This window comes from Dipodomys spectabilis, unplaced genomic scaffold, assembly GCF_019054845.1.
Source record: "Dipodomys spectabilis isolate Male_0828 unplaced genomic scaffold, ASM1905484v1 ptg000095l, whole genome shotgun sequence".
NCBI classification, from domain to species: Eukaryota; Metazoa; Chordata; class Mammalia; order Rodentia; family Heteromyidae; genus Dipodomys; species Dipodomys spectabilis.
The window spans coordinates 786125-800368 of record NW_024870772.1 but is presented as its reverse complement, the minus strand read 5'-3'; the positions used below and the strand labels follow the sequence as shown (position 1 = coordinate 800368).

Sequence of the window (14244 nt, the reverse complement as noted above, 5' to 3'; positions counted from 1 at the left end):
AGTACTGGGACACAGTCTAGCCAGTTGAAGAACTCTTTAAAACGTAACTGGATTTTTAAGTAGTAAGTCACACTTATAAAAATGTTAATATGCAGAAAAATTATTCCTTAACTATCACACCTGAGGCATGCATGTGTATGCACGTGCACTGGTACTGGGGCTTGATCTCAGGGACTTGCACTCTCACTTGGCTTTTTCACTCAAGACTGACACTACCACTTGAACCACATTTCCACTTCTGGCTCTTTAGTGGATTGCAGACAGGAATTTCATACTTTTCTGCCTGAGCTGGCTTTGAATCATGACCTTTGGATCTCAGCCTCCTGAACCCGTTTTGGTTTTTTGCTGGTTACTTGGGATGTAATCTCTCAGGCTTTTCTCTCAGCCTCCTGAATAGATAGGAGTACAGTGTCAGCCCTAGAGCCTGGTCCTATTCTTTATTTGTAATCATTTTCTGCACACAATTTTGGAAAATACATATTTCATGGTAAATTTTATAGGCATCAGAGCTTATTTTAAGTACAGAGCCCATGTGCTTAATCTTTCTTCAAAGAAGGCAGCCTACCACAGCTGAAAAATTATATCCAAATATAGACTTAAAACTAAAACTACTGATTTGTAAGTTTAACTAGTTTTAAAGAATATATGGTTACATAGTTAAGATTATAATAATGCAACAATATTATAGTAACTATTTTTATTCTCAAATTGATAAAAGCATTTTACATATACTTTACAATATAAACAAATAAGTGCTATTTTGTTTATAAAGTGACATATAAGTATTTCAAGCATTATGTAATTTAATTTGTACAAAAAGTAAATTTTCAAATAAACTTTGGTTAGTAGAACTGATTTATATGTACTGTCAAATCCATTTCCAAAGTTCTTAAAAAAAACTCATCCACTAATACAAGTATTCCTTTAAAGTTTTTTTTTTTTTTTTTTTTTTACTATTTATAAGGGGAAATACCATAATTGCACTTAATTTTCAAGTGCAACCTTTTTCTCATTTCTGTGCAGCTGAAAGAATATACCATCGTTTTTGAAAAGCATAAATCATGTATGCAAAACCATTATTACCTTATTTTTTTTCCTTTTTTCTTTTTTAATTTTTTTGGTGCCAGTACAGGGGCTTGAACTCAATGCCTCACTTTCATGCAGCTTGATAGCTTATAGCTGGAACTCTGACTTGAGTCATGGCTCCAATCAGGTATGTTGCTGCTTAATAAAAGATGGGAGTCTCACACTTTTCTGCCCTGACTGACTTTGAACCTCAAGCTTCCAGGTCTCCTGTGGCATGAGCCACAGGAGCCTGGAAATTCCTGTTGTTAGGAAAGCCATCTATTTTAAGATTGTTAGCTTCCATTTAATTAGCAAGATACTTCCTAAAAGTCACACTACTAAAGAGAGCCATATCAAGCATTAATATATTCCACTGGAATACATTAACATCACTTCTAATTTCCCTTAGAAGAGTAATCTACTAATACTAGTTCTGAGAACCAAATTATATATAATATCTTAAAAAACCTCTAAATATAGACCAAAACTTAGTACTCTATATGTACAGACTCTAAAATGAATGCAGGGGATTTCCTTTATTCATATGAGGGAAAGACAAAAAGTTGCCTACATTAAATAATGTATTGGTTTGAGCCAACTTAATCACAAAACTGTAGACATTTTTCTATTAAAATTTTCCAATTCACTGTGCAATACTGACCTCAAAAATATGACTAAAAACTTTAACCTCATTTTAATTTTCTGTTTATGATGAACTATACCGGTGTTCCATTTTTTTTTTGTTTTTTTTTAAAGTTCTATTTAGATAACTATGTAATTCCAAAATGGAAAAATGAGCCATCACTAAAATTCACTGGAGACTAATTTTTTCATAGAAACGATTTATAAACATTTTAAAGTTCTAACTTTAATTATCTCAATTTGGCTTTTTTTTTAAAGTAGGTAAGATTTTAATTTTAATTATTATGTAATACTTAAAAAACTAGTTTAAACAAAGATAAAACATAAGAAAACTGGTTACGCATTCCTTACTTTACATACAATAAAGTGTCATATACATAGTAACAGATCAGAGAAAAGAACTTACATGGTTTAGCAGATTAGAGGAAACCTAAATGTTTATACAAAGCTAAATACTGCCTTATATTCCAATTACTTTCTCTTAATTTGATCTTGGCTCCATACTATCCTTCTATAATAACCATTCTGTGACACCAGTTTTCTAAAGGTTCCAATTAGCTATATAAACCTTTGTACTTTTTAAATAACTGTATAACATTAGAAAACATTCAACTAATCTTTTCCAATAGATACAATATAAGCTAAGTTTTTCTCACAAAATGCTCACTTTCCTGAGCTATATTAAACACCTTAGAACAGGTGTATTTATAACTGAAAACCCTAAAATGTCAAGTTTACATTTTTTAAAAAATGCATAGAGAACATTTCAGAAAACTTATTAGTACTCACTTCTAAGATATTATAATACATAGGTTGCATTTCTTTCAGATTATGACTGTTCAATCTTTGTAACTGGTTATTACTTTCAAATATGAAACCACATTTAAAAACGAAATTCAGATTTGACTACTATTATGCTAAAGAAACAGATGGAGTTTTCTGACCCTAACTGATTTGTAGGTCTTCCAACAAACATACCAGTATATTTAAGATATCAAATTTCTGTGCTACAAAAGAATAGAATTATATTCGAACTACAGCAGACTTTTACTATAATACATTTGCTTGAAATTAGGGTGCTATTCATTATGCTGTACATCATGAGGTCCTTACCAAGTGGGCATCATGTCTGGAAACCATACCCTTCCAAGATGCTTAGAAACTTCCCAATGAATCTGCTCCAAGCTATACTTTTGGTCAGGAATTAATACTTCTTCCATAATGGATAACTGAGACAGGCGGCCACCACACATCTTCACAAACTCAACAAAGGCGCTACATGACACTTCACATTCTCCCAGTCCAATAGCTGACAAGTTTTTGCAACGTTCTGCAATGCGAATTAACTCTTCATCAAGGGGTCGTAATCCATTAGCACACACTACTAGTTCAACTAGCCTAGGGCATGTCATTCCTACTCGGCCTAGTACATCTTTGCTTACTGATCTCCCAAAGTAAAGGTGAGTGGCAGGTATTTCATAACGAAAGAATGGGTCAAATTCCTCTTCATATAAGAAAAAATACATCACTAAATTGACTTTGGGTGAATGTTTGATGAAAGCATCCCAGCTGCTCTTCTGAATACTATGGAAGTGTGTCTGTCCAGGGTTCTCACTGACCACATCAATGCGCAAATGTTCTAAACGAACGTGTTTTTCAGAAGATAGAGCAAGTAGCAACTCATCACTTAATAAGTGATAGTTCAACGCCAGTTCTCGTAAGCCATGACACTGATCAGCCACACAAAGGATACCTTGGAAGAAGAAAAAAGAATCTCATTATTTATAAGCTTTACAAATTAATCTGTTGAAAAATATAAGTGCACATCTCACAGATTTTGCTTTATTTCCACTTTCAAATAATAATGCAATAGATAGGTTCCAGTAGCTTCTTATGCCTGTAATCCTAGCTACTCAGGAAGGTGAGATCTGAGAATAACAGTTCAAAGCCAGAACAGGCAAGAAAGTATGTGAGTTTCTTATCTTCAATTAACGACCAAATGCCAGAAGTGTAGTTGTGGCTTAAGTGAAGAGCACTAGCCTTAAGCAAAAAAGCTCAGGGACAGTGTCCAGGCTCTGAGTTCAAACCCCAGAACTGACACAAAAAAACAAAAACAACTATGCAATTTAATTCAGTTGTGATGTTAAATTAGCAGAAGGTGAGTCACAAACATTTTAAATCACTTTCACTATAAAAAATTGAAACTGTGCCTGGTGTTGGTGGCTCATGCCTGTAATCCTAGCTACCAGGAGGCTGAGCTCTGAGTATTATGGTTCAAAGCTAGCCTAGATAGAAAAGTCCATAAGACTCTTATCTCCAATTAATCACCTGAAAATCACAGGTGGCACTGTGGCTCAAAGTGGTAGAGCACTGGCCTTGAGCAAAAAGAGCTCAAGGACAGTACCCAGGCCCCCAAGTTCAAGCTCCACAACCAACCAAAATAAAAAATTGAAACCAACTCTAAATCCTAATAAAGTCCATTTATCATGTCAAAAAAATCATTTATTAATAACTGCCATCTTAAAAATATGCTATAAGCAAGTATGATTTATCACAGTAAAGCCAAGTATGGGTGCCTCATTTATTGCCTATTTCCAGCAATTTGAACTCTGTGACTCTTGCTTGCTAGGCAAGTGCTCTATTACTTGAACCAGGCCCCAGTATTTTTTTTAACTTAATTTTCAGGAAGATGGCATATTTTGCCCAGGGCCAGTCTCAAGACCACAATCCTATCTTTGGCTCCCACATGTCTAGGATCAAAGGCTTGTACTAACACTTCTGACTTACTGAGATGAGATGGGAGTTGCTAATGTTTTGCCCAGCTGGCCTCAACACACTATTCTCCCAATCTACACTTTACTATTTATAATTTCTATCCAAATGGAGCAAAAGAACCATCAGCCTACTGGAAACAATAGGAATAACCCTAAGACCTTGCACTATTCCTTGGTATTTTTCTCTTAACCCTGCCTAGACCTTTACAAACAACCTCTTTACTAAGCATCTGTGAATTACTCTAAGGTTTCCTAGTTCCAGCTGGAACACTATGGATATTTCCTTTACAAAAATGTATATATGGCCCTAGGTGTCCCCCACCCCAATTACTGATTTTCTTGCACATGCCAAATAAAATAACTGGAAAATAAGCTGAAAGTCAGTGTCTAAGCAGAAGAGATAAAACAGTGCAAACAAATCTGCAAGTTAACAAAACTATTGAGGTTTATTTTATTTGATGAACAAGTCAATGTATTTTATTAAAATGTGTCTGGAAAACAAAAAAAAACCACAACATACCTGCTGGAGAAACATGAGGACAGCTGCTCATTTTTAGCAACTTGAGCGTATCGCTGTTGTTGGCCACCAGCACTTTGAGGGATGGATCATCTACTGGGGTATCATCTATCTTGAGCGAGGACAGGGATTTGGAGTTTACAAACACAACTGTCAGTGCAGAGATAAAGTGAGACTGGAAAGCAAAAACATGAAAATACTGTTTCGATTTTTTGAAATAATTTTTTTAGAAATGAACAAAACATTCCCTAGTATGGTTCATCTGAATTCTAGTGATAAATTTCAAAACTGTTAAATAACACCCTGCACTCTGTTAATGGAAGTATGGCCAAAAAAAAGTCACTAACTTCCATCTCTGGGATACTTGTGGGAGAAAAATTAATTTTAATTTTCAGCATGCCACTTAAATCACTGTAATGCTGCAATTCAGAATAAGAATCTCTGGACACTTCATCATGTCTGGAAACTATATGTGTGGTTCTAGTTGTAGGCTTCCTAGTAAGCACAAAGCTCTGAGTTCAAATCCTAGTACTGCATTGCCCTGAAAAAAAATTAAACACAGCCAACCAACAATGGAAATCTTATTTGTACCAGTGCCCCAAATACTAATGACTATTAGAATAGCAGTAACTACTGACACAATCACTAAAAATTCTAAGTCAATCAACTCAAAAGCTATGATTAATTTAGAACATGAAAGGTCATATAAAAATTGATTTTAAAACTGCTAAAATTATATTTAAATAAAATTATAATCTCTGCAAGTGTTCTATTTAATTTGAATATGTCTACTTAATTTGAATAGAATCAACCTAGGCCTATGTAATAAAGAAGCAGTCCCAGCTAGAATTCTCAAGCTAGTATTACACATGATAGTACAGTAACTCCAAATTAAGACAAAAAACTATGTTCCATATACATTTTTTTTTTTTTTTTGCCAGTCATGGTGCCTGAACTCTGGGCCTGGGCACTGTCCCTCAGCTCTTCAGCTCAAGGCTAGTGCTCTACCACTTGAGCCACAGCACCACTTCCAGCTTTTTCTGCCTATGTGGTGCTAAGGAATTGAACCCAGGGCCTCATGCATGCAAGGCAAGCACTCTACTACTGAGCCACCTTCCCAGCCCCCTGTTCCACATACTTTTAATACTCTGTATCTTAAATTAGGTTATATGTGGAATACATGCATTTAACTATGATGGTCACACAGAATATCAACTCAGAACATTTCCTTTCAGATGTGATACTTGAAGGTGGTACTAAATCATGTAGAGCATTATGATTTGAATCATCTAGACTATCTGAGGGAGAGAGAATTGGAATCACTCAATTTGGACTAGTAAACTAAAATTTATGCACAATTAAGTCTGAAAACCACCGTAACTTAGAATCTTAAAGTGTTAAAATGAGCAGATTTTCTTGTGTTTCCCTTATTTAGTCTATGGGAAAAATATTTTTATCTAAAAATCTACAAATTTAATGAAACTTTTAAAACATTAAAGACCTTTGAAAAAAAGGTATTGCTATTTAATAAGAACACCCAGGTATTACATACACGTTAGTAATACTCCTTCTTCAATCACACTAGTAAATTAAACAATCAGGTATTTTCTGAAGTGTGTATGTATAGATAGATATACATAATTTTTTTGTTTTAGCCAGGTGCCATTGGCTAACACTTGTTCATTACTCTTGAGACTGAGATTGGAGGATTGCAGTTCAAAGCCAGCCTGGGTAGGAAAGTCCAAGAGACTCTTTTTCTCCAATTAATCACCAGAAAACCGGAAGTGGTGTTGTGGCTCAAGTGGTGGAGTGTTCACCTTGAGCTAAAGAGCTGAGGGACAGCACCCAGGCCCAGAGTTCAAAAAAAAATTTTGTTGTTGTTGTTGGTTGTAGGGCTTGAACTCTGGGCTTGGGCACTGTCCCTCAGCTCTTCAGCTCAAGGCTAGCACTCTGCCACTTGAGCCCCAGTACCACTTCAGGTTTTCTGGTGGTTAATTGGAGATAAAAGAGTCTCACGGACTTTCCTGCCCAGGCTGGCTTTGAACCGCAATCCTCCAATCTCAGCCTCCTGAGTAGCTAGGATTACAGGTGTGAGCCACCAGTGCCTGACTGAAGTATCTTGAGGTAACGCTGAAAAATGCTTCAAATTATTATCTATCCTTAGCATACAGATATTATGTATGTGTATGTTATATGTATATACTTAAATATATGTATGTTATCTATAAATACTTAATTTCATTTTTCTATTTTAAGAGATAAGCTGTTAAGAGTAAAACTATCTCCAATTGTATAAAAGATCATGTTAGAACATACATGTGAATTTAGCAATTAATTCTTCACAAAATATATATTCTTGAAATATAGAGTTAAAAGCCAGGCCATACTTTCTTCAAAAATAAATCTTCATAGAACACTTGCCAGAAATTTATTTTAGTAGACTACATCTGCCTTCAATATTAATATTCTCTTCTTTGATTCTAACCTCACCAATCTGTTCTGCAGGCTAAAAAGGAGTATCTACACTCCCCTTTTTCTAATGTTTGTTCTGTTTTGCTTTCCTTTAGCCCTTTCTAGAAAATCTTCAAATCAATTTTCTCTTTAATATTACCAATGAAGATACACAAAGTGATTTTAAAAATTATTCTGAAAATACTATGTTAACATTCTCATAATTGGCTTTCCATTACACATGCTACTTTTCTTAAACTCTCATTATACATATAAGAAATATTTAGGCTTTAACTGGATTCTCAGTAACGAGCAGATACCTTTGGTAAATCCATAAAGCTTGGCCGAGCAGTTGAAATAAGTCCAAGTGTTTTTAAAGAGCAATTCACAAGTTGTGATAATATATCACAAGCTGCTTCAGCTGATTCTTTGCTGCTGTCCACCTTAGAAAAGAAAACATCTTTACTGATGCACATATTTACATTTCTTTGATATAGCTTCACTTTACAAAAGCAGAAACATTGTTTCTTCGCTCCATTATATTTTAAAGAACATTCTTTTAATTATGCTGTCTCCTACAACTTCAGGCTTAAATGCTCCTGAGAAATTATAAGTGCAATTGTCAAGATAGCTTTTTCACTATTATATATTTAGTGTTGAAACAACTAAGACGACTGTATAAACTAAGGGAATAAAGCAATTTGTAGTGTGAAAACTGTATTTGGTAGATCAAATAATAGATGAAATACAGTGCATATGTTAAAACATTTCAAGAAATTAATGACTATTCATAATGTTGAGACAAACCACAATTTGGATTCATAATTAAAATTTTTAATGGAAATAATTTAGCAAAGTAACAATGTTCACTAATCAAGTGCAAATCTGAACCAAAAAATTGTTAAGTAGCTCTGCTATCACACATTACACATTCCTCTGCTGAAACACCACTAGAAAGAGGAATTACGGAGAAAAAAAAAGGAAAAAAATACATTCCCAACCCCCCAAAGGAAAAGTTAGCTGCTCCCTAAACTAAAAATCATATTACAGCGAACAGCTAGGTAAAAACAAATATACTAATTTATATTACAATTAGGTTCTTAAAATGTGATCTCTGGACTAGCAACATCAAATTCACCGAAGAATTTAAGAAGCACAAAGTCTCATGCACATCCAGACCATGTGAATGAAACTTTTTTTTTGGGGGTCGGTCATGGGGCTTGAACTCTGGGCGAGCTCTTCAGCTCAAGGCAAGCACTGTACTGCTTGAGCCACATAGCACCATTTCCAAATCAAGAATGGGCCCCAACAACCTTTGTCTTATATGCCCTGTAGGTGATTCTATTTATTGCACATCAAGTTTGAGAACGACTAGTACTCTGCTAAAAAAGTATCTGAAACTCAAACTTAACTTGGCTTTTTTTTATTTCCAGGGTGGCAGTGGGGTGGGACTATACTTGACAATCCACACCTCTAATATCCAAAATGTTTTTATGTATTTGGGAACATTGCCACAGTCTGCTCAACCATTCCCATTACCGAGTATCATCTTCTCCTTGGACACAAGGTCCACCTAAGAGGAAATGACATTCTTGAAAAGAAGATGAGTGTTTAAGTTATGATATGAAGCTGTAGGTTAAGAACCATTGCTTTATCTAAATCTAATTCTGCCCTTTTAACAACTGATACATATCGGTAAATCAGGTATCATTATCTTATTTTTCCTTGGTGATTGAAAAAACTTGTTTCACTTTATCTGAAACAAGGGTTCTACTGCAAAGCCCAAGCTGGCCTTAGCTTTCTGAAGGTTTGGATTACAGATGTACCACCACCTTTAGCATGCCTCACTTTTCAACACGTACTTGTAAGTGTCACTTGATTTGCTTAAAAATGTGATGCCTGTCTCAACAGATTCAGTAAGCCTGCCCATATTTCACTGTTTCTAAAAGGACATTAAAGTCTCTGTACTCATATACATACATTCAAAGCTGTGCTTTCTAGATATCTTGAAAGGCCACCTCAATTTTACCTTAACATGGTATCAGTTCCAAGTTGCCCCTTACAGCAAAGAAAAGCAGCAGTTCCTATGGTATATTTCCATGCATCCTTTCTATTTTTCTCTGAAACATATCAAACTAAGCCTTTTAAATTTTTTATGCCACCTATAGATTTGAAGATCTCTTAGCAGTGAGATCAAAAACACCAAAATTGCTTTATTTCTTAAGAGAAGATGTTAAAGTATTACCTTGAAGCTGACGTACTGTAGATGGTTTGAATGTCTTTTAATTATCTGTTTAATCAGCTCTGGATGTGTAGCTTTTAAGTAAGATGTAGCTGGCTGATTCAGTTCAAATTCAAAACACCTCCACAAGTCAGGCATGTGAAATACCTGATTCCAGTTGCGGCAAACTTGTGAGGCATGAGCCCGGTCAAGAAGAGGCAAATACTTAAATACTTGGAGAATAATGTCCTGAAGGAGATTGCCCCAATCGCAAGTTTGAGAATGCTCATTTGTAGTCCTCAGTTTCTTTGATTTTTCTGCAGTACCTTCTTCAGATGAATTATGCTCACTATCTCTTCCTCCTCGTTTCATCCTACTTGGAAAAATGAACCATTCTCATTATAACAGCAATGAAACCAAATTAATTTTTCTGTCATTGGATGTGTATTTGTTTTGTTTTGTTTTGTTGTTGTTGTTGTTGGTTATGGGGCCTGAACTCTGGGCCTGGCTGCTGCCCCTTAGCTCTTCAGCTCAAGGCTAACACTCTACCACTTGAGCTACAGTGCCACTTCCAGCTTTTTCTGCTTATGTGGTGCTGAGGAATCAAACCCAGGACCTCATGCATGCAAGGCAAGCACTCTACCACTGAGCCACCTTCCCAGCCCATGGATGTGTATTTGTATATTGAAACACAACTATGTACAAAGAACTAGACCAGTGATTTTTAAGAATTATCAAAATAAAATAAAAAAAACACCACTGGAGACCAACTATTCATTTCTGGTAGATGTTTCTTTTTTTTTTTTTTAAACATTTACACATGTATTACCTATGATTTTAAAACGAAACCTTTACATCTTAAAAGTTATAGTCAACCAAAATGAATACACAGGAAAATAAAGCTATACTTTCTAAAAGTTTATTAAAATCATTTTAAAATTCCTGCTGTTCTTGAATTCAAAACAGACCATATTCCCCAAGAACCACCAGAAAGGGTATGAATTAAGCAGTCAACTATTTTCCACAGTGAATAGCCTGTAATATGTACTACTGATAGAAATTACTAACTTCAGCTTATTTCAAGTATACCTAGGCTGGAGGTGTAGTCCAGAGGTAAAGTATTTGTAGATGCTCCACACTTGGATTTGATCACCAGTAGCAGAAAAAAGAATAAAACAAGAAAGAAAGAAAAGAGAAGCAAACACAGCTCTGATGATGCATTTGTTCTAGCAATAGGGCTTCTCTTCTCATCACTTACTGTTAGACATTTTCCCCATTATATGTTTCTGAAAGACCACTATGTGTAGTGGTCGTGTGTATATTCTTACTACCTTCATTCAGTTTGTTTCTTTGAAAAATAATCTTTACTTGGACTTGAATCTATGGAAGTGGCATTGGAGCTCAAGCAGTAGAGCGCTCCCCTTGAGCTGAAGAGCTGAGGGACAGCACCCAGGCCCAGAGTTCAAGCCCCACAACCGACAACAAACAAAAAAACAAAACTTGGGCTTGGATCTAAATCCTACCCTATTTGTCACTGGTTATGTGGCTTTGAGCAAATTACAAGACTGTCCTGTGTCTCAGTTTCTAATATAGGATATTAAGATTAAGGGTTCTTATGAGAAATCAAATAGGAGGGCTTTTGAAAGGACAGACTATTGAACTCTAGTTTAGAAATGGAGTCCAATGTCAAAGTCATTGAAGCACACAATAAAAGGTGAACAATGATACTAAAACAGGTTTGCGGCTGCTCACCAAAAACTGACCAAGTATTCCACTGGGCTGTGAAGCAGGGGCCTATTCCTCATTGTGTCTAATTTTAACTGAATAAGGTGATGTAAATCTACCAAGCAGGGGAAAAGGAAGAGAGGACAGCATGACAGACATGACAGCAACAGGTTACTTTTATGGAAAATTGAAACTTAACTCTATAGTTTTTTAAAGGTATTAAGGAAAAAATAATACAGTGCCGTGTTTTAACATAAAATTCTAATAATAATGTTACACTAAAAGTAGAGACAGAATGTCATTATGACCCATTTTTCTGCTTCAACTTATCTTGAAGATTTACTTTAATTTTAGCAAGTACAACTGGGTCAACGAACAAGTATTTTGCTACCCTTGCCCAACGTCTATAATCCTTGCTACTCAGAAGGCTAAGATCTGAGGATTGTGGTTTAAAGCCAGACTGAGCAGCCAGACTGGGCAGGAAAGTCCATGATACTCTTACCTGCAATTAACCACCAAAAACAGGAAGTAGAGCTATGGCTCTAAGTGGTTACAGTGCTAGCCTTCAACAAAAAAAGATAAGGGACAGACCCCAAGCCCCGAGTTCTAGTCCCACAACTGACAAAAAAATAATTTAAAACGCATTTTGTCCAATTTAGTCTCATTTATGCAAAAACTTCCAATGCTTTCATAAGTATTTTATAATATCTACACATGCAGCTCTGCTGTACACAAAGTTAAATAATTTAGGCTGGATGCAGGTGACTCATGCCTCTAATCCTACCTACTCAATAGCAGGCTGAGATCTGAGAATCATGGTTGGAAGCCATTCCAGTAGAAAAGTCCCAGAGACTCTTATCTCCAATTAACAAGTAAAAAGCAAGACCTGGATGTGTGAGTGGATGGTAAGCACCATCTTTGAGTAAAACTGGTAAGGGACAGTGCCTAGGCCTTGAGGTCAAGCGCCAGCATGGACCTGTACACAAAAAATTTTCCATCGATGGACTTTTTAATCTCTTAGTATATACATTCTATATTTGAGTGAGGATCAAGCAGGACAATACTTCTATATGCATAAACCAAAACCAGGCTTCCAGGGCTGGGTGAACTTCATGCAGTGTTTCAGGTCCTAAATAATGCGACTATGGCAGCAAGGGCTTTTGGTTATTATTGTCAAGTGCCAAAATGCAAATAAGAGAAAGAGTACAGACCAGTTGAGCAACTCAGGGAATCAGTGAGCTTGGGTTAGCATTCCACAAGTCTGAGAGGAGTGGTCAACTTGATCATTAATTGAAGAGTACACTAATCTGGGTGTCTCTCACTGTCTTGGGCACATTTACGTATACTCGGCATACAGGAAGTTTTTTTTAAGCGTGTACTTAATACTAAAGTTCCTGATTCAGATTAAGTTCATGGTGTTCTGTTTAATTAATATAAACATCAACAACGCATTCTTTGGCTGGAATATAAGAATACAATAATAGAAGTCGTCTCAAGACAGTTAACTCCCAATGGTCACTGATAATTTCTAAGAAGGGAATGGTATTTTTATAAATAGATGAGGGATAACAGAAAGAAGAGAAAAAAAAAAAAACCTTTCATTTGGCCAATCGATTCGACACCATTAACAACAAGAAAAGACTATTTTTCTCCTCTTAGCTTGGCGATGCGGGCTAGCCCAGGGCTGGGCAGTGTCCCCGACCCCTGGCTGCCTAACAGGCTGCACAGGCCTCACGCGGCTCACTGAAGAGGCCTAAGGAGGCCGCTCACCCGAAGTTGACCAAGTTTTCCACTGGGCTACGCGGCGGGCGGGGGGCGGGGTCCCCCCCCCCCCGGAGCGCCACCTCCGGGGCCGGGCTTTCCCTGACATTTCCCCGGCGCCCCGGCCGCGGAGCTGCGCTTCGTGTTGCTACCACGCGGTGTGTCCACCCCACACCCCCATCTCTGCCCGGCTACCTGCGCGCGCGCGCCGCCCGAGCGCGCCGCCGCCCCGCACGCGCACCCCGCCTTGTTGACATGTTGTGGAGCGGCCACGGCGGGGCAACGCCCCCAAGCCGGTTCCAAGGTCTAGGGCCGCGCCCGCGTCCCGCGGGGGTTCCGGAGGGGCGGCCCACCCGAGCCCCGCCCCCTGGGCTCCGCCCCCGCCTCGCGGCTCGCCCGCCCCCCCCCCCAGCCCCCGCGGCCCCACCCCACCTCCGCAGCCCGGCTCTCCGCGGGCTCCGGCCCGGCCCCTCCGCCGTTACCTGCTGCCGGGGGCGGCTTCCCCCACGCACCTCCCCGACCTCCGGGGACGGCGGCGGCTGGTCCCGCGGCTCTCACATGAGGCCCCCCGGGGCCCCCGCTTCGCGCTCCCGCCGCCTCGGCCCCCCGTGCTCCGCCCGCATCCGAGACGCTGGTCCCGCGGCGGGCGCCGACGCGGCTCCACCTTGGCGGCTGCGGCTGCCCGGGGAAGAAGCTCTCCTCGGTCCTGCGCTGTCGGCGTCCGGGCCCTGGCGCTCCCCGTCCCCCGCCAAAGACTTCCCTCAGCGCACGGCGGCCAACGCGTCGGTCCTCTCTCTCCCCACCGCTCAGATGCCGAATCCAAAATGGCGCCGGGGCTCGCGGGCGCGCGCTTTCGCGGGCGCGTCTCCGCCCGAGGGCCGGCGGGCGCGTGTCCGCGGGAGGTGGGGCCGGGCAGGCGGGGCCGCGCCTGGCTAGGCGTGGGCGCGCCCCGGGCCCCGCCCCCTCCGTTCCGGGTGGTGAGGGACGTGACTCGCTGCAGAGGGATTGCTGAGGGTTTCTTTGGGGGCGGGGGGCAGATTGAGCGCGAGCGAGGAGGGACAGTTCCGGGAGGTGGAGCGGGCGGGACC

At 39.1% G+C, this 14244-nt stretch overlaps 1 protein-coding gene across 4 annotated transcripts; it reads right to left on the bottom strand.

The window, feature by feature from the left end:
- Positions 1-546: 546 nt before the first annotated feature.
- Fbxl3 (F-box and leucine rich repeat protein 3) lies at positions 547-13999 on the bottom strand. 4 transcript variants are annotated; one of them, XM_042685317.1, is made up of 5 exons: positions 13639-13999; positions 9695-10046; positions 7770-7892; positions 5002-5173; positions 547-3460 (listed from the first exon to the last, which is right to left on the bottom strand). In XM_042685317.1, exons 2-5 carry the CDS (start codon positions 10040-10042, stop codon positions 2817-2819), a joined length of 1287 nt encoding a protein of 428 aa, XP_042541251.1. In that variant the 5' UTR covers positions 10043-10046; positions 13639-13999; the 3' UTR covers positions 547-2816. The 4 variants fall into 4 exon arrangements, with proteins under 4 accessions (XP_042541251.1, XP_042541252.1, XP_042541250.1 ...); XM_042685318.1 differs by having other exon boundaries at positions 9695-10043; XM_042685316.1 differs by having other exon boundaries at positions 13821-13904.
- Positions 14000-14244: the final 245 nt, after the last annotated feature.